Source organism: Populus trichocarpa, chromosome 18 (genome assembly GCF_000002775.5).
Source record: "Populus trichocarpa isolate Nisqually-1 chromosome 18, P.trichocarpa_v4.1, whole genome shotgun sequence".
NCBI classification, from domain to species: Eukaryota; Viridiplantae; Streptophyta; class Magnoliopsida; order Malpighiales; family Salicaceae; genus Populus; species Populus trichocarpa.
The window spans coordinates 13,175,003-13,195,894 of NC_037302.2; the positions used below are offsets into that span (position 1 = coordinate 13,175,003).

Here is a 20,892-nt window from a genome sequence, read left to right on the forward strand (position 1 = left end):
GACCACTCATCCAAGGTTTAACCACAACTAGGAGTTCAGGCTTATATATGAACTCGAAGAGTACTGCTAAGTGCTAACTCCTTGGCAATTCCAAATCATAAAATTCATTAAATTAAAATAGTATAAATAGATTGCTTCCTCTCTAACCATGTTGAAAAACACTCCCCGCCGGCAAAAGCAGCCATCCCACCTTCCTCAGAAGTAGCCTTAAATTCATCAATGATAGACTCTTTGGCAGATAACACCATTCCAGAACCAGCTAGATTTTCAAACAGGGATACTGGATATAGAGAGAGAGTTTTATTAGCCCGTGACCTAGCTGCACGGGAGAGATCAGAGAGCTCTCAATATTATGGGGTTTTTTCGGTTCAATATAGGATTGTCAACCTTATCAGTCAGTCGCGACTTCATTCGTCTCCTCGTCAGTGCCTGCCATCATCAAACTCCATATTTTCATCAATCTGAGCTACGAGCGAGTTCAATGGAGTGTCTTCAGTTACAGCAACAAAAAATTGATGAATTTATGGAGTTTGATGATGGTTAATGGGTTAGCATGTAACACGATGATGGTTGTTAGGTTCTGTTTGGGTTTTGGTTGTTTTCCCCTCGTGGGCTCTATTTGATTTTTGAGTTAAATGGGTTAGACTAGGATAGGCTGTGGGTTTGGGCCTTTTCTATTTAAAGCCGGAGTTCCTATATTAGCTAGCTAAGATATTAAGCTCCGTACGGTGTCGGTTGTTTTTAAACTGCTCATAACTTTAATTTTTTTTTTTTGGTTTTCATTGGTTAAATTTGTTTTTTCTTCTTAAATTGTGATAAAAACTTGAGTTTAATAAAAGTTATAATTTGTAGCATTTTTAAACTTATTTTTTCAAATAACAACAAAAAATATACCGCAATACCAGACATGAACATGTTTGTTTTTATGTTTTAAAAATATTTTTGAAAAAATTTAAATTTATTTTATTTTTTTATTTACTTCAAATTAATATTTTTGGAGTTTTTATATCATTTTGATATGTTGATATCAAAAATAATTTTTAAAACATAAAAAACATTATTTTAATGCATTTCTAATTGAAAAACATTTTAAAAAACAACTACTAACAAACTCACAAACAAGATACCCCATTATTAGCAATAGAGATTTTAGCGTTGACCTCTCTTCTACGATTGTGTTCGCATGAATATAAGAACCAAATTCTTTATTAATTATTTTAATTAATATAGATGTTGAAACTATTTACATATATCTTAATTAATTTTAGATTTAAAATTAACAATTATATAAAATTTTATTTTCTTAATTACTATGGTTTTGATCTAAGATCAACTCGAGTACAAAATCTGAGTGGTCAGACAAGGACTTAACAATGTCCAGGGCCCATCAGTTAGTGCATGCAGGTATCAATCAAATTAGACAATTGAACCAGGAAGAATTCATTGTCTAAATCAATGGCACCGAAAGGTACTCTGGCTCCATTCCATATTGTTCTTTATCTAGTACGTCATAGTGCTTTATAATCCACACTAGGACCAAAGTCTTGATAATTCCCATGGTTTCTGTAAGGATTTTCTGAAACCTTCTAATAATTCAACGACTTTCTATTTTCCTTTTCCACAACAATCATGCGCGTGTGCATCTCCTTCTTCTTCACCCCAATCTCTTCCGTACAATGTCCATTCAAAAACTGGTTAGGTTTCCCAGTCACAGAGTCAACTTCTATACACTCTTGACATGCACTGGACTGAATTTAAAATCCTTCCATGTAACTTGTAATGCAACAGAACCTAGTCAGCATCCACCAAGTGTTCATGATGATTCAATAATCATTCAAATCACAGGATGATAATATCAAAAATGTTAATAAACTATGATATCTTATGTACAAAATCTTTCTCCACCCTAAAAGATCTCCACCATTTCTGCAATAGTACTGTTAACTCCTATCCATCTCTCTCCATCTCGTTATGTCCTTCACTTTGTTATGTAAAAGGAGGTTTCGGTTAAATTCATAATTTTCCTCACAGTGATCCTTGGATATCGATGTCAGCTTTACTGCAACATTTCATGTTTCCCACCTTTTAATTATCCGTTACTTGACCTGTGCTTGATATAGAGGTCAGCTTTATTTCCTCCATTCTTCTAATTCAGTACAATCATATAGTGGAAGAAAGAAGATCATGAGATGGAGGGCTTCTATATTTATACTCTAGCTGGCTAATTAAGCAAGTTTAGTTAATGTAACTATTTAGTAACTAATAGCGTATTGTGCAGGCTTCTAATTCTGCAATAACCAATCTTTAGACTGGAACCGGCCTAATGGGTTGACTTGGTGAATTGTTAACTCTAGCCCCGACGTGGGACGGCAAGTGGAAAAACCAGATTTTTTTTTTATCAAAATAATATTGTTTTGTTTTCTTTTTTTCTTTTTCCAAAAAAAAAAAGTGAAAGGTTGAGTTGATCCTCGTCAACCTCTGATCTTGGACCACAACCATTGAGCTGAATCTCATAACTATGCTCTTCTAGGTGGTGATAGTGCTAGAAGCCGAGGTTGTCACAGTAATAAATTTCCTATTGATTACTGCAACAACATTAAATATGAAAACCACTTTGATATTAATGGATGTGTTGCTACTGGGAGCAAAATCAACTAGCTTCTTAGCATATTTTTTTGAGAAATTCTTAGCATTAACTGTTGATTGAACTTGAACTTTATATAGAAATTAACATTCTGACAAGATCATCAATTCTTTTATTGTGATCTAGTTTATCTTGTAAGGAATAACAATTTAATAAGAATATCTTGTGCTTTGAAAGTATATAAGATCATGGGTTTAATTAGATCTACAAAACCCAGCAGCTAGCTCTTATGTCAGAGTTAAAAAAATACATCACTACTAGCCAAGGACATGAAATAAAAGCCAGTCATTCTAACTAGATAAGAAAAACTAATGGTGTCTAGATTTGTGATGCCTGGGTCCACAGTAATCTTCATGAATGCTCGGTAACCAGTGATGTGAAGATTTCTTGGACACTGATCTTTTCTTCATGGTACCTATACAATTCCCTTCTTTGCAGAGAATGGCTTCTTGTCCAAGAACCCTAGTACTAATTTCCTTCAAAGAAGTATTGTTATTCGCCTGCACATCACAAGAACTCCCATCAGAACTGAAGCTGATATGAAATACTAAAAAGAGTCATTAATTTTAATGCATCATACAGTGTGTAAAGAACTGAGCACCCACATGAACCTTTTGAGCTCCAACTTGCATGAATCCTTTTCCAAGCGAATCCCTACACAAAACAACAACACATGTTCAAACCTAAAGACATACAAAGCAAAATCAGGTCTCTTAACTTAACACGACTGATATTTTTGGCATATATACCTTGAGACCCTTGAAGGACAAACGAAAAAAGCAGAAGAGAGACTACTAAAAGAAGGTCTCATTCAGAAAAACATTGAGAAGAAGAGATAAGAGTAATTAAGAGAAGGAAAAGATCAAGCAGTTCGCTATATATTTCTGAAGTCTGGTACGTACAGAAGCTACGGATTAATGTGGGTTTGGCCGAATTCTAAGTAATTTTAGAACTTGTATTCTGTAGAGATTGTGCATGAATGGATTATAAATACTGTAGCTGGAGGGTAGGTTAATTATAAACACGGTTTTTAGGGCCACAAAGCACGTAGTTCTCCAACATGAAACTGTAATAGAAAACGGGATTTTTCTTCCACTACCTTTTGTTTTTCCTCTGTCTTTCTAGTGTATAGTGAAAAAGTTCCTCAAGAGAGGTAGTGTGATGGTAAAGAACTTGAAATCTACATAGCAAGTTTTGAATTTGAATCAGGACGTGTATTTTTTGTAAGAGTCTGGTATAATTGGGGTTTTACTCACTCACTTGGACCCACAAAATACGCTTCAAATTATTGAAATGACTAACCATTGATTAGGGCATCCTACTAAATTAATTCAATTAAAAAAAATGAAAAGATAATCAGCCTTTATTTTCAAGTGGGCGGGGTTTAAAAGCTTAATAATGGTGTCAAATTCAGTATAAAATCAACAATCTATATGTTTTGTCTTATATATATTAACCTACATAGAAATTGTTTACTTAGATAGAGTTTGTTTAGGATCTCGGGATAGAAGCAACGAAGATAGTTGGATAGAACATACCTGTTTCTAAGTTTTTTTTTTAAATGACTTAAATTTATTTTAAAAATATTCAAGATAGATTTATTTTATATTTCTGTTTTTATTTTTAACCAAATATGTGTTATATTTTTCCTGTTTTTATTCCTATTATCTTCAAACACCAACCAAACATAAACTTGATTTTGTTTTTATCTTTTTAACTAAATATATTTATGTTTTTCTTGTATTTATTCTTATTATCCTTAAACACTAACCAAACACAAATTTAGAACAAAAAAAATATAAATATTGCAATGATTTTACAACATGAAAAACTTTAGGGTGACATCAGGAAATCTATCTGGGAGGGAAACTAAACATTTGGTGAAAGAAATTGAAATTTGACAAGAATCGACAATCAATCAACTAATTAGGAAAACATGTTTTTGGTTCTTCAGTTTGACATAAAGACAATACTGCTGGTAACTATTTTTCTTGGGTTTACAACAATATGCTTGCTAGACAGTTTCCGTATCTCGGCATGCGCCTAAATGGAAAGCCGATATTGGTATGCGACAAGAATACTTAATTTGAGCTAATAATAGAATATCCAAAGCAAAAAAACATGGTATTACACTTTGAAAAGTTCTGTTGTAATTAAATATGCACGATCCAGAGTCTTAATGACTAGCTAGCTAGGAATATCTACTCAGCTTTTAGGTAACTCAAATTGAAATAATAAAGATAATTCCTGCCATGATATTGCAAGGGCCTGCAGCCAGTGGTGATGCCACTTAGGAAAAATTCTTTAGAACTACTTATTTACTTCAGCGCAAGATCACTCTTCTTTTGAGTTTTGAAGAGCAAAAAACAGTACAGCATACCCAGCAATATCTGGGATCTGTCAACGAATATTATCTGTCAAAAAGATACACAGCAATCGATAAAGAAACAAGTTGAGTCACAAATTAGTGTGGATGAGACAAAGAGAAATATGTTATTAGAATATAAATGTTGAATTTGTAATTATATTAATCATCATCAAACTGCATCATATCAAGTCTCATGTCTGCATTATAAATACTGTTAAATCATAGACATCGGTTATTATGAATCCTAGAATTAGAAATGAAACTAAACTTCACTCACCGCAGCCACAGGTAAATCCACCGTCAGGGTGATTAATCTTGGATACCAGTGAACAAAGCCTGCTACTGTTGACAGGATCTGCAGCACAAATAACAAACAGTTTATTAAGAGTATATATCATCAATGTCGTCGACACCTTGAAGGGTCTATATAACGAGCTGTAAACATTCAAAATGTGGCAATGTGTCATGTGGAAGGATAGGAGAATTAGTAAGGGAATAGAAGATTTGTTAGAGAAAGAAGGAGATTGAATCAGAGAACGAACATCGAAGAACACACCTCATTTCAAAAATAAAATATAAAATTATGAATGAGGTAATCAATTATATGTTTTAAAAGCATATGTATACGAGCATCAGCTATCCATTAGCAAATTCCAGAGAGTGGAGCTTTGAGCATGATTAGTGATTTTTTTATTCCGACACAAGCAAAAAGATAGAAAAAGGAATTGAAACACACACACACACACGAACTATGATTTCAGAACGAGACATTCAAGGAATATCTTGGAATGGTGACGGGGGACAAAGCGTTTTCATGATTCTTTTTTTTTTCTTTATGAATGGGATCAAAATTTTATGGAGTAGAAAATAAAAGCAGTACAAATAGAATTACATGTTCTGCAAAATAATGGTCATTGATCAATGTAACCGAAGCAGATGGATACTCGTCAAACAAAGAGCAGGAACCTGAAGAAAAATAACAGGGCAGTGATAACTGATCCTCTCATCAAAACTAAAACCCTCAAGTGAATCACATGTTGTGGAAACGTACGTACTTTGTGCTAATAAATAAAAAAAGATGGAATTGTTGAAAGAATTGTTATTGATTATGTATCTTTAATTATAATATGAAGATATATATTTATTATCCGTATTATTTATCGACAAGCAGTAGTTATTGAATCTATAGTAAATTAATACATTTTTAGTATTAATACAAATTATATTAATTAATCAGACTTGACTTGAAATCTAACCTCAAAAAAATCCTAGTTATTGGATCTTCGAGTCAATCAAAATTATATTTTTATTTAAAATAATATTAGTTTTATTTATTTTTAAATTTTTTTTAGTATTGATCACCTAACCAGATCTAGATAAATGTTAGCTAGTTCAATATTAAAATTCATTAAATTTTAAATTCATTCTAAGTGAGATATTGAGTCTTGGATTTTCATCTTGATGGACCAAGCCGAATTAACATCTATGATACAAAGGCATTGATATATAGTCAATTTAGTAGCCATATAAAAAAATTTATTTTGAAAAAAAATCTCAACCTAATTAATTCCTTTTTAGAATAAAGTATGTTGTTTTAGAATGATCAAATGACTTGTATTTACAGTGTTAAGTGACCAATAATTAATTTTTTAATTATTTATTTAGAAATTTCAATGAATCTTTTGTCTGACATATTTATCTTCATCAATCTCATGTCTTGCCAAGATACATGAGCTTACTCTTGATGATATCTCGATTATTATTAAAAAAAAATTAACAAAAATGAGATTACTCTTGATGAATTTCCACAAGTTTTCAACATGCCTTGTCGATGACAATCCAATTGCGCAGCGTGTGAAATACAAGCAGCTAACAACTCCATTGTCAGCCCACTAAAAGGAATTTTTCGCCAAGATGTCTCACAAAGAAAGTATTAAAGGTAAGAAAATCTTCGACGGACACCATTGTAAGCCCAAAGATAGATACGTTTGTCTTCCACGTACACCAATTACAGCTCTCGGCACACTACCTTTTGCATTCAATAAGTGAAACATTTTGGACCGACCCAAAATCCCTTTTGAAAGAAAGAAAACAAACATCCAGGTCCTGGTAACATAAATGAAGAACACCAACTTCATTGAGCAAACCACAGTTGCTTCCTCTGTAGTATATTCACACCTACTTCCTTATACACATAGGCCGTTTCGTTCCTGATGCCTATATTTTGCTTCAATAATCTGTGGTCACTAAATTGGAGTGATAGGACTTAGGAGACCTTTGCTATCGACCTAGCTAGCACACGCCTCCAAATACATTTTGATTTTTATTTTTTTTTGGGTTTGGGGGGGGGGGGGGGGTGTTGAATTACATGGTTATTTACTTGGTAGAAATATTTTGCTATTATTTCCTTTTAGAACTTCTCATTGATTGGTCTTTCGGCTCAACCAGTGCAAATCTTTTTTTTCAATAATAGTCTAGGATTTAATAAAATTAATGCCAGTGTCATATGTCTAAGAGAATTTCTTTTTCTTTTTTGTTCTTGAACAAATTTAATCTGGTTTATCAAAGATTAATTGACTTCATATACGTTATTCGATTTCATTCTACTAGTGTTGGTGTCTCAAAATAAATTTTTATTATAATATATTTCTATTAATTCTATTTTGATTTTCTAACATCATATTTATATCTTAAGCGGATTCCGTGAACATGTGATTTTTACTTTTAAGATTCAACCTAATAGAGAGTTAATACTTTGAAGGGTTAATATTTCACTGTAATGATAAGATAGAGCGTGAAACACAATTAAAAACTCGTTGAAACTTAACTTGAATTAATTATATATTTATATTATATAGTTATATTTGAAGAAATTTTTATTCTATATATATATATATATATATATATATATATATAGAGAGAGAGAGAGAGAGAGAGAGAGAGAAGAGAGAGAGAGAGAGAGAGAGAGAGAGAGAGATATGCAATGATATAAAGAATAACTTCCGCAGTTACAAAATCTAGTCAGCTTCCACAAAATACTCATGATGATTCGATAATCATCAAAATCACAGTACAAGAATAATTATAATATCAATAAAATATGATATCATATGTACAAAATCATTCGTAGCTAGCCCTAAAAAGCTGCAGCATTCCTGTGATGCTGTTTAACTTATATTCACTTTATTATATCTTGAAAAACTTAATTATCTCTCCCTCTCTCGTTATTAATTTGTACCTACTGCACTTAATTGTGTATTGGAGATTTTCTCCTCGCTGGAGAATAGTCCATTTGAGTTAAGTCCATAATTTCCTCATAGTGATCCTCGTTGACTTTATGGTCAGAATTCCGCCAAGAATTTACCAATAGTTTTTCACGTTCTCCCACTATTTCTTCTTTACTTGATCTCCGCTTGGATATGGAGCCAGCTTTATTTCCTTCGTTCTTCTCATTCTTCACAATCATATATATAGAGAAGGTAAGAAGAAAAGGTAGGAGGTCTTATATACATACATACATACACATATGTATGTATGTATGTATTGTTTCTAAGGTAGTTATTGAAACTATATAACATTTACATAATAACCAACCTTAGAGGTGGTGATAGTAGTGCTAGAAGTAGAGGTTGTCACAGCAATAAGTTTCCTACCCATTCCTGCAAGAATATATATAGAAAATGATTTAGGATATATGATTGGATGAGGTGTGGTCAACATTTTCATTGCTCGTTGTTCATGTGAAGCTTCCACTCAAAACATTAAGGACAAGACCCCATTTAATGATCGAAGCTAGTTTAATCGGTGAAGATGAAAAGTTTGACAATCAATTTCTTGGGGACAAATTTCCTTTTTAGAGTACTAATAGTATACGATCAAGGGTTTGAATCTTCTAAAACCCAGCATCAGAGACTTCTAAAATAAATAAAAGTCAGGCATTCTAGCTAGAGAAACTAATGGTGTTTAGGTTTGTGATTCCTAGGACCGTAGTAATCTTCATGGATGCTTGGTAACCAGTGATGTGAAGAGTTCTTCGACGCTGATTTAGAAACTCTTTTTTCCGTACTGGTAATGGTACCTATACAATGCTCTTCTTTGCAGAGAATTGCTTCGCCAAGTACACCACCATTAGCACTTCTTTCTTTTAAAGAACTCTTGTCCCCCTGCACATCAATCACTTTCCCATCAGAACAGTATTCACTTGAATGCATCACGATATGTGTAAACTAAGCATCAAGAAACTGAACAACCCACCTGGACTTTCTGAGCTCTAACTTGCATGAATCCTTTTTCCAAACGAATCCCTACAGAAAATATCAGCAGTTGTTAAGACCTAATGACATGCAACGCAAAAACAACTCTTTACAGCTTTAAATGATTGATGTTTTCAGCATATTTATGTATACCTTGAGCCTCCTGGAGGAGAAAGGACAAAAGCAGAAGAGAAACTACTAAAGAGGGCCTCATCTGGAGAAGAGATTGTAAACAAGTAGGAAATGGGTATCGGTATTTTAAAACTTCGTCTAAGGCCAGGTGTTGAAGAAGATACAGAATTAATTTGGAACTGTAGTGTTCTGTGGATATTGTGAATGAATGATAACATCGGAAGAGGGCCACAGGTTAGATGTATAAATGTGCAAGGTTTTTGGACCCACAGGGAAGCTCTCCAGCAGGAACTTTCATAAGAAGGGGGCCGGATTTTTCTGCCACTGTCTTTTGTTTTTCCTTTGTCTTAATTTCTAGTGTAAAGTGCAGCCACTTGTCAAAGGAAACGACTAATCATTGATTCATTAGGGCAACCAGCTATCTTAATTCAACAAGGAAAAAGTGAAGCTTTGTGGGCCTTAGTTTAACGTCATATAATTTTCTTGCATAATTAAATAAATAAATCTAAAATTATAATTTTGATGCATTCGTATTTATGTTTCGATTAAGAATAGATTTAATTATGGAAATAATCAAATTGATTGGTCAATCATTTAATACATTGTGTTTACTTTTTAGACATCAAAATTCAAAACTTTATATTAAATCATGTGCTTGGTTATGTTCTATAAGATCGTGATATTGCAAAAAAGAGTGTTCAAAAGAGAAATTAACTTTTAGAATTTTCCCTAGTTGAAAAATTAGGTGAACTAGCACAGCTAGACTTCTTTTTTGTACATTTCCGGACATGCCCTGCTCTTTTACGGTAATGAGGATCTTGAGAATTCTCTGCCAGTTTTGTCTCATTGAGCACAAGTTGATCTTCCCAAATGCATGCTAACATCCCATTACATGAGTAATATTTGTCTCGTTGTGTTTTACATCTCAACTAAATGGTTTGCTAGCGCTATATAGAGAACGTTTGGGAACGCGGCTACGACTGTGTTTTCAAAAAATTTAAATTATTTTTTTTTATTAAAATTTAATATGATTTGTACGTTTTGGATCGTTTTGATGTGCTGATGTCAAAAATAATTTTTAAAAAATAAAAAAACATCATTGACATACATTTTGGCACGAAAAGTTATTTGAAAAGCACCCGCAACCACACTGCCAAACACGCTCATAGTAGCAGGTAGGATTAATTTTTTATTACGTTCATTCATGCTTTGAACAAGAAGAAAACATCTTAAGGGCTACTGTGCCCCATGCTACTACCGTGGGTATATATTTTTTTTTTAACCGTGAATATCCGGGTCAGTTTACACACATCTCGACTAATTCCTTGAAGTCATGAAATTAATAATCAGGTAAGCCTCTAGTAACCTTGAATTTGTGGCACTCGAACTAGTAATCTCTAAAAAATAAACTCAAAGCCTGACTAGTTGAGTTACACCCCTCAGAGTTGAGTCTATTTTCATTTATTACGTTTACGGGCTATAACTGAGACGTTTCTCCTCTCCACCAAATACGGGTTATGTGACATATGATATGTCCATCCTTTTTCTATGAAAATAAATAAATAAATTTGAGTGTTCTAAGAAAAACTCAAATTCAAAATTCCATCAATTTATAATTAATGTTTATATGTTATGAATCTAGGTATTCTAGGAATATTACTCCTCTACCTACATGAAAATATGGCCTATCATGCTCGTAGAATCTATTTTATTACAGGTGAGAAAGTATTGTTATAGTTGTGGTTTTGATTAAGAATTTGAATCATTAGGTTGATGGTTCAATCTCAAAATAATATTGCTTCCATGAATTTTTTAAACTAAACAATATTATTTTAAATAAAAATTAAAAAATAATTTTTAAAGTTGATCCAACTAGATCTCATTTGATTTTAGTCAGATCAACTGAATCATAAATTAACCCCCTAAGGTTACTTGAATTTAACAAAGACAATGTTCAAACTGGTTTAAAAAAAATTGATCCAACCTAAATTCCAGGTTGGTAGAACATTGGGTCGACTCAAATATTCCCCATTCAATTATAATAAATACTCTATTGTTTTTTAAAGTATGGAATTTGGAGGGTGTTTAAATGCATTAATACTATATCAATTGATTTTAACAATCCTAATTTTATTATATTGTTTGATTTTCAAATTAAAACACATCAAAAGTAGAATAAAAATACCGTGTGAAAAATTTGACCCCTAAAATTTGTAAAAGAATACCAAAAAATTATTAAATTAAAGAATGTGTGTCTGAGTAGAACTATTACCAACCATGCATCTCACATAGAATAATGTTATCAACTGTTACAGTTTTAAAACCTGATCTGGAACAAGAATCGGGTCATGGATTAATCCAAAAAACTAAGAGTTAACGAGTTGATAGCCGGATTAATTAAAGTTTTTTTTTCTATTGTTTTTACAACTTGGACTAATCAACATCTCGGGTTAATTGAGTCTTAAATCAACCTGTCAAGTTAGCCTGGATTTACTATTTAAAAATTTGCGTAAGACAATTAGCAACCGATTTTTTGATTGGAAATTTGTTTGGGAAAAAATTTACCAATAGATTTTCCTAATTTTACTAACCAATCTTCTTCTTTCCATCCAATACATATATTTTTAGTGTTTCTGGTTGGTGGTTGATTATCAATCTTTTATATTATTTTATATATTTGTATTTCTTTAGCATGATATATATATGTTTCAATAACACTCTCCCGCAGAATATCTACAAAGATAGCCCTCCATAGATTTGTTTAGTCACTAATGCACGTATTCGCCATTTCATGGAAAGGTTTCCACATGGTCATTGTAAAACAAAGAAAAAAATGATGCATGTAATTATTTTGTGTTTAAAATATGATGCATGTAATTTTGGAGTGATAGCTGCTATCGTGGGATTCAGGAAGGAAACAAAGAGAATTTTGAGATTTTATTTAGAATCGACAATCAGTCCAATATCTGCAACATGTTTTCAGGTTGTTAGTTTTTGTCTTGTAAGAATCCTACTCAACTTAACAGGTAATCATCCTTGGCTTTCTAGCTAGTGCTAATATATATATATATATGCTCATGGAAGACAAGATCTATCGCTTGCCAGCTATAGTTTCTCTATTTTATTGTGTAGTGGAAATTAGCAGATATTGGTAGGCGCTAAGTTAAATATTTAAATTATCATTGATTACCATCTAATACAAACAATAATACGGTAGCACTTTGTAATTAACTACTATATATTGTTAATGATACAAATAATGTACTAAGCATTAATTTCACTCAAACACAAATTAAATACATTATTCCTTCCATAAAATAGTAGAAGCATCCAAATTCTAATTACTATAGAATATGGACTCCATTTTAGTGATATCACATTGGGAATATTCTTTTAGAACTTCTAATTTAATTATATTATTAATTAGTACGAGTTCAATCGATATTCTTTGGATATTTGAAGAGCGAAAAAGAGTTTTCTTTATATGGATACTTGGGGTTTTTGCAACTGAAACCATGAATTTTTAAAAGATGAACTATATATCTTCATGTTTTTTAGGTTTTAATTAATGAATTGGACTTTAGCCATCAGTTTTTTTGAAACCTATACAATTGTTACTCTTTTAGGTTTTATGTTTTTTGATCACTTGTTAAAAATTAAAAAATATATATATACTTACAAAGAATAATGTTTAAGTTTTAGAAGCTAGCTAGGGACCGGACTGAAGTCTTTTTTTTTTTTGTGCTCTCATAGATATAATTACCCTTTTTTCATGTAATTTCATCACCAACGTTATTCATATTGAGAAATTTCTATATCAAAATATTCTTCTTAGTATTATAAATTAAAGCATAATGTGAAATATTCTTTTTGATTCAAATTAGTCGAAACTCATGATATTTATTTCAAAGAGGGGTATATCTATCAATTAAAATATGCATTTGATTTGGGAAAAAAAGAGGCGTTGCTAAATAATTTAACACACATTTTTTTGTCTTAGTCTAGAACAAGGTGATTGGTCCTAATTACAAGGGATCAGTGGACATAATTTTTTATAGTTGGAATAAACTAAAGATACCAAAAAGTAAGCAAGAGATTAACGATCGGCCGACCAGGAGACATCACTTGTTTCTCGGACGCATTGGAACAGGTTGGAGCACTTATCAAAAGGGCACTCCATTTTACTGTGGATACATGCTTTATGATATCATGTCTGGTTTTAACCGAACAATGCATCTTCACAGGATGGATCATCCTTCAATTGGTTGGGAATTTCTTTCCACTTTGGAGTCCCTAAATAATTCCAACTTCTTGTTATTTTATAGCTTCAATAATATATTGTTTGAACTAGCTAGGGCAACTACATTAATAAACATGCCTTTTAGCTACGTGGGATCCATTGAGAGAGCAGCTCTATATATATATATATATATATATATATATATATATATATTACGACTCTATATATGGCTCATGATACTTGATCAAAGGATATAATAATGTACCAAAGGAAACTATCGATCAATTACAAATTGTTGAGTGTTATCCTTGAATGTGTTTGCATATCTATGAACTTCGGGTCCCTTGTGTCAAAAACTGCTGAAGATCCCTTTATAACTTGAGTTGTCCTAGCTCTCGGAAAATGAAGAGGAGTTGTTACATTTGATACCTTAACCTCGATGCAAATTAAGAACATGCTGGTGAAGTAGTAAATGTGCAGAGTACTTTATTTTTTTAATGTTAATTAAAAGTTATATTTTTTTTATCAGGTAATTAGGAGAGTACTTTATTTGAGTACTAAAGCTAAAGTTATATTAATTTTACAACTAATTTTTCAATCCAAAATTTTAGCTAAGAGGTTTAATTTGACTAAAGCTAAAGGTAATTAGTAGAGTACTTTATTTGGACGAATGTCAACAGTTCTCTAGGAACCATGCACGAAAGACTTTTATCTCCTAAGAGATAAGATTAGGGTTTTGCTATTAGGTAAGTCTCAACCAGGGACTGATGGTTGAAAATGTAGAGTTTTGTGGAAAGACCATCCTCCATTCACTATCCCCATTAAGCCTCCTTAGTCCTTATTAGAAGAAAATTCATATGTAGAGATGTTCTTCACCCGATTGCCCCATCACTTCTCTCTACCTAGGTTTTGTACTCGTTATTGGAAGAGAATTCCATGACGACATGAATGAAACAAATGAGCATAATAATGTCCCCACATCCTTTATAACATGAACAAGATCGTCAAGCAAGAGTAGGAACCCATCTTCTCAGACGCAAGTAAACAAAACTCAGTTAGTCGTAGATGTTGAATTTTTTGTTAACCTGTCTCACAAAGCGGGCCGGCATGCAAGGCAAACAAATCTTCCATTTATATGTCATTGACAGCACAGAGATATAGATATGATGGCCTTGTTCGATCAAACACACACGTCCCTTTCAATGCCCCCCCATACCTACGTGTTAAAACCCTCACATGTTTTCGTGTTAACATTATCACATGGGCAAGAGTCCCGCCAGCAGTGGCAGCTTGCGATCAAGTCAGTAGGGTCAGGATGGTCCGGCGAAGTTCACCGACAATATAGAAATTAACTCATTTGATAGACTTGATGCCGTTCATGGAGTGCCATATACACGTGTGTGTGAGAGATCACAAGACTGTATTTGATGTACACTGTAATAAGAAATTAACAGAGACAATAGAATACATACCCTTTGTCATGAACTGAGTAAGTGTTGAATTGTCTAGAAAAAAATTGTGCTGTAAAAAATAAATAGTTTTATAATCCATGACAAACCTTAGGTTACTGTGTAGTATCTCGTTCTACATGTTAATATCGAAAACAAAATTCTATAAAAAGAAATGGCAGGAGCGGCCCCTGAGGAACAATCCCCAGTAACGAATAAATCATCAGTTGGGGTAATTTTGGACATAATTGAATGACATTTTCCCTACCTACTAGCTAGCCTGATGAAATTAATCATTATTAACAAAAAACAAAAAAAAAAATTCTGACATAATTCAACCCCTTGTTAAATTTCCAGGTGATCGTTGTTCTTGTTTAATTAAAAGAACATATTTTTGAGAAGGGTGAGGTGATCATGCAAGAAAATGAAAGGAGAATGTCTAATATTTGAGTGACACACGATCGTAGGCAAGCTCCATTCGATCGAGTGTCTGAACTCTGAATGGGTAAAGATCATTCAGGTAATGCATTATTATTTGTATTGGTTAATTAACTTTAATGGCTATTGTTCTTGTATATATGAAACTGGATACATTCTTAATTCCCTGTAGATTCCATGACAGAACTTTGATGAAGAGAAAATGGCGAGGAGGAATCACTATTTTTTTTTTTTTTTTTTTTTGTAATTTTGAACTTAGGACAGCTTAGGAGTAGAGAGTACTGTACCTAGCTAAAGCCCCATAACCAAGAGGCCTTTCTTTTTCTTTATACCCCAGCAGCAGCAGCTGCAAATAATTATTGTTAGTTATTTTTATGGAAATCAAGCATAACCTCTAATTTTAATCAAAATTAAACAATTTTGATACAAATTATTTTTTGGCCATTTTGTACCATGTTTTAAATTAATATTTATTTTTAACTGAAAATTAATTTAAATTAATTCTTCCATTTCCTAATTTTTTAGCGATTAATCCCAGATTTTTGCTATAAATATGTTAATATCACTCCTTATAAAATTTTACTATAACATGAATTGCTAGAAAAAAAAATCATTTTATAAACTGACTCCATATTTATAAAACACCTTTGACGTACGTACTAGCATTCTTTCATTAAGATATAATAAAAGAAAATTAAGAGCATTCCCATATATATTACTTTTAAGTTCTTAAAATATATCCCCCTCGGACTCTGTTGATTTCTTGCTTTGGATTGCAGGTCTTTTAAGGTGTGAAGTGACACCAACTGGTCATCACAAGGGGAACTTTAAGCCCTCTGAACTTCGTCTGAAATCTTGGATGAACAACCTATGGAACAAAGTTTTTCAATGCTTATGAAGCCGATGAGTGCTGATCAATCGAGTCAAAAAGTTCATTTCCTATCCCAAATCCAAGCATCCTGGCCATGTCACTGGTCTTCAGTCTAGGTTTTGGAACATTAATATGCTGTTGCAAGCCTGCAACCAAGAGTACACATCGAAAATTAACTTTCTTCATTGCAAACAATTTCAGTGCCTCAGGATTAAAAACAATTCCTGATTTCATATTTACCTGCCAGCAGAAAATTTAAAAGTTCTGCCTTTCAATCATGCTCTATTAGCTCCTTAAATAATATGCAGTCTCATCCATTATCTGTTATCTGATGAAGGACTAGCATTGCTGCATAACGAGCCAGCTCTCCAGCTCTCCAGCTCGCCAGTACATCAAGACAGGTAACCAAGGATAAGTAGCATCAAGTCTCAAAAATAACAATGATAGCAATCCAATGCGCATGATATTCAATAGAGTAAACCTTGAAGTTAGCATTATTCCATAATGCTAAGAAAATACAAATTTTCAAGCACAAAAAAACCAAGATCCAAAATTGAATAATTAAAAAGAAACGAAAAGAAGCAATGCGGGATAGATCTAGAATCAACAAATCTTAATCTTTAATGGGGCTCTCTCCTTTAAAAAAAAAAAAAACAAAAAAAATGACTACAACCAGACCAAATCTGTGGTGTTTTTGTTTTTGTCTCAGTGTTCTGCAAAAAAACAAATTAGAGATAGTGAGAGTTGTGGCAATGAAAAAGAAACAAATATAGTAGAGATCGGAGAAATGTGGATCATTGATTATGTGCCTATCCTCTCTCCTCCCTCTGAAACCTTTTTTTATCCATCATGGATCCCGTTTTTTTGCCTGACGCCTCCGTTCCCCCTGCATCTGTCAGTTTGCTTTAGAACAACATCACCCTCTCCGCGTAGATTTTTCTCTCTGATCTGCCTTCTTTTTTTCTCCTTCCTCTCTCTGTTTTGTACTTGTTTTCTCTTCTATGTAATTAAAAGAAGAAACTGATGGGAGAATGGGTGGAAAACATGCGCCCGTTAAAAATACCAAAACACCTTCCACAAACCACAGAGACATCCAACAGGTTGAAGTACATAATTATTACTACACTATTAAAATTCATAATGAAATTACCCAGTCCACAGTACACGCATTCATTTAGCACTTTTAGTTTTTTTTAATGTTCAATACCAATATATAAAATTTAGGCAGCGAAGTAGATATAAACTGGAATTTTAAAACCACTAAAACCCAAGGTATCCCTTTGCCATAAATTATTTTCTGCCTTTCACAGCTTGCGGGAGCAAGCATATACATGCAATTACATGGTTTTTAACTCGTGATGGAGCTTTCTCAAAGTTCGGGAAACCTCACTTGCTGGTGAGACCTGAATAATCTGTTGGTGTATATGGTATAAACAAGTCTGCTAAAAGTCCTTTCTTTCTTCTAGGATTATATCCCATGTCTTTGCAAAGCTGGTCATTGTAATATATGTTAAAGTTACTAATACAAGCTCTCCTGAAGTAGCGGCCTGTAACTTGTTTGATGTGATCTGCCCACATGTTTGCTTCCTCTTCCATGTCTCTTATACTTGGCAATTCAAGGTTGCCATCGAGGAAATGTGATAGCCATACACTTTCGATTTCAGAGTAACCCAAACTTGAGAAATTCTCACTGTATCCTATTATAGCCAATTGAGGAATTCGAGGATGAATTATTTGTCTGCAGAAATGACAAAGAAGGTGTCATATTAATGTTAACCATGCAATATCAAGCTGGATGTTTGTATTCATTGATCACTTTAAAGGACATACAGAAAGAAACATGACAAGAAATACGAAGTTAGCAGACCTGTAGAGGGAAACTGTAGTGGTAGGTGACCCAATTATGTAGTTTTGGAAAACTGGAGACTCAAAAATGTTTTTCAGTTTTTCATCACCCTTGAATCCTGTAGCAAAAATCACAAGATCAGTTTCAAATGGACGATTTTCTCCATTTATAATTAGACCTTCTGGGAAGAAGCTTAAGCTTTGTGAATTCTTGATAATGATGCTTCCTTCTTCAACTCTGTCATAGAATTTGTCAGGCAGCATCGCAATCTGACAGGAAGATATATCTTCAAGAAAGCTGGATTTTGGTAACATTCCATACTTCTTCAGAGGAATATTCCATCTAAGGTAGATCTCAATGAATTTTGAAATTCCCCATCTCTGAAAAGCAAGATATTGGCATCATAATTCAGAGCAAATCACACATATATAACATTCATGGACAAAGGCAATTGCGAGAGTGAAATAGAAGTTACCAAGGGTGCAAGTAAGGTGGCCAGAAAACTTAATAGAAATGTTTCACCAGGTTTATAGACTAACAATTCCGAGAATCGATTGTAGCACAGGAAAGCAAGCAGAAGTCCACTCAAATTGTCACGGGGAAAAAACCAGTGGGCATTCCTTTGAATCATTGTGCAAGGGTACATAACTCCTGAATGATAGATTATAATAAGGCTGTTTGAACTTCGAATGACAACTAAGCAGAATTCTATGAAACATTCTATTCACTCATTTAACTAAATCCAGAGGATGTTTTGAACATCACAGACTTTATTGCTCATTAAAGTAAAAGTCTTTTTGATAATCTGATAAAAGACTTAAAAGTAGGAATATTTGCTTGACAGAATGTTTTCTTACCATTTGCGTTGGCACATTCTGCTGCTATGTCAACTGCAGATTTATGAGAACCAACTACTGTAATTCTCTTTGTTCTGATCAATTCTGAAGCAGTTGAATTGTCTAGGGCTGAGAAGTCTTCTGAATGCATCACCTTGCCCTTGAACACTTCAGGTCCTTGATTTGGAAGGAACTCTGGAATATTTGGAAGGCCACTGAATTGTCCAATGCAAAGAACTACAAATTCAGCATGATACACCTGACCAACATAATTCACCAGTGATTTAATATTTATATATGTATAAAAGAAATAGCCACAACAGTGGATATAGAATCTTTCAAAAAATAAACATACTTGTATGCTGCAATTTTTTGTGTCTTGAACTTTAACATGCCATTTCCCTTTGGAGCCAAAGGGCTTGCCTGTCCCACTCCAAAGAGCCCATGAATCCATCTCTTCGTTAGACTCTCCAAAATACTCTATACCAATGACCTTGGAATTGAACTTGATGCATGCAAAGATATTGAAATGCTGTGCATAAGATTCCAGATACTCCATCACTTGATTGTGAGTGGGATACGTGTTTTTTATCGAGGAAGGCCACGGAAAATCAGAAAACTGGTAAATTTCTTTGCTGTTTTGGAGTCTGGTTGACTCTAGAGTATGTGACCAAACTCCACCAATTCGTTCTTCAGCTTCAAACACAATCGGGTTGAGTCCGATTTTGAGTGTGTTCTTACAGGCAAGAAGGCCACTTACTCCTGATCCGATGATTACCACTCGTTTCTCCATTAGTCCACTCTGAGATCCGTTTAGGGTCAGGGCATTAAATACTAGTTATGTCTAAGAAGCCATCAAACGGTCTTCAGGAAAATCATCTAACAGTGCGTTCTTTTGTGCTTCTATGGATAGGTCGGTCACCTTATCCAAATAATGTCGACCTTCATATAATATCTCTCAGCTCAAACGGCCACCATCTTGATTGGCTGGGCTTGTGGGGGGTCAGAAGTGGATGATCGACACCTTCATGTCTTCAAACAAGACACCATCATTTCTTCAAATAAGACACTAAGCTCACACTACTTTGTTTCTGAGTGTAAGGCATGTAGTCGGAGGTTGTCGGTATGGATGTGGGCAGTTTCTAAGCAGCCCATAGTTAAGTATTGGGTCAGGTAGGTGGCCCAAACAAGAAAATGGACTGGACTATCCTGCCATTTCCAACCATTCTGATTTCTGGATTTTTGAAAATAAGAACTTAATTTTCGCACGCGCGGTAATCTATCTTTCGAGTTTTTAAGTTTATATTATAAAATCAATATTTAAAAGAATTTACCTTTTATCATTCTATCTAGTTTCTTTGGGGTAACTTTTAATAACCAGTTAGCTTATAGAATGATAGTATGTATAATTTGATTACTTCAAATTATAAAATTTAATTGCTTGATTTTTTTTTTATAATATTCTCTATCATATACAAATTTTTTTATATATAAAATATACAAAAAAATTTCCATTCTACTAAGGTTTCGAGTTAAACATGTTGATTCATAAGTAAATAAATCAATTTAAATTTTAATTTTTTTATTTATTAAAAAATATCTAAATCAATATTATTTTGGTAAAAAGAAAATTTTTTTTCATTAACATAACCTAAATCAAGTTTGGATTGTCCTATTAGACTGGAATAATTTTAAGATTAAGTCATTTTTTCATTTTTTTTCCTCATATGATACAATGATTGAATGAAACGGTGCTTTCATGCAAGAATTTTATACAAATGATTACAACATCATGAAAATTTGTGATCACATACAA

At 33.1% G+C, this 20,892-nt stretch overlaps 2 protein-coding genes across 2 annotated transcripts; both read right to left on the bottom strand.

Annotated features, from left to right (window-relative positions):
* Positions 1–8,014: 8,014 nt before the first annotated feature.
* On the bottom strand, positions 8,015–9,739 carry LOC112324936 (uncharacterized). Its single transcript, XM_024589633.2, has 5 exons — positions 9,419–9,739; positions 9,267–9,316; positions 9,091–9,175; positions 8,607–8,671; positions 8,015–8,466 (listed from the first exon to the last, which is right to left on the bottom strand). The coding sequence occupies exons 1-5, from the start codon at positions 9,477–9,479 to the stop codon at positions 8,260–8,262; spliced, it is 468 nt and encodes a 155-aa protein (XP_024445401.1). The 5' UTR covers positions 9,480–9,739; the 3' UTR covers positions 8,015–8,259.
* A 7,874-nt stretch (positions 9,740–17,613) lies between these two features.
* On the bottom strand, positions 17,614–20,064 carry LOC112324910 (probable flavin-containing monooxygenase 1). The gene is made up of 5 exons (XM_024589553.2): positions 19,432–20,064; positions 19,098–19,335; positions 18,716–18,891; positions 18,262–18,620; positions 17,614–18,132 (listed from the first exon to the last, which is right to left on the bottom strand). Exons 1-5 carry the CDS (start codon positions 19,867–19,869, stop codon positions 17,781–17,783), a joined length of 1,563 nt encoding a protein of 520 aa, XP_024445321.2. The 5' UTR covers positions 19,870–20,064; the 3' UTR covers positions 17,614–17,780.
* Between the last annotated feature and the right edge of the window lie 828 nt (positions 20,065–20,892).

Excerpts from the sequence above, each read along its gene's own strand:
- LOC112324936 (XM_024589633.2), bottom strand. The coding sequence starts at position 9,479 with ATGAGGCCCTCTTTAGTAGTTTCTCTTCTGCTTTTGTCCTTTCTCCTC. Across the intron at positions 9,317-9,418 it reads TCTCCTCCAGGAGGCTCAAG|GGATTCGTTTGGAAAAAGGA; the intron begins GTATACATAAAT and ends TATTTTCTGTAG. Across the intron at positions 9,176-9,266 it reads TTAGAGCTCAGAAAGTCCAG|GGGGACAAGAGTTCTTTAAA; the intron begins GTGGGTTGTTCA and ends ATTGATGTGCAG.
- LOC112324910 (XM_024589553.2), bottom strand. The coding sequence starts at position 19,869 with ATGGAGAAACGAGTGGTAATCATCGGATCAGGAGTAAGTGGCCTTCTT. Across the intron at positions 19,336-19,431 it reads CAAAAAATTGCAGCATACAA|GTGTATCATGCTGAATTTGT; the intron begins GTATGTTTATTT and ends TATGTTGGTCAG. Across the intron at positions 18,621-18,715 it reads CCACCTTACTTGCACCCTTG|AGATGGGGAATTTCAAAATT; the intron begins GTAACTTCTATT and ends CTTGCTTTTCAG.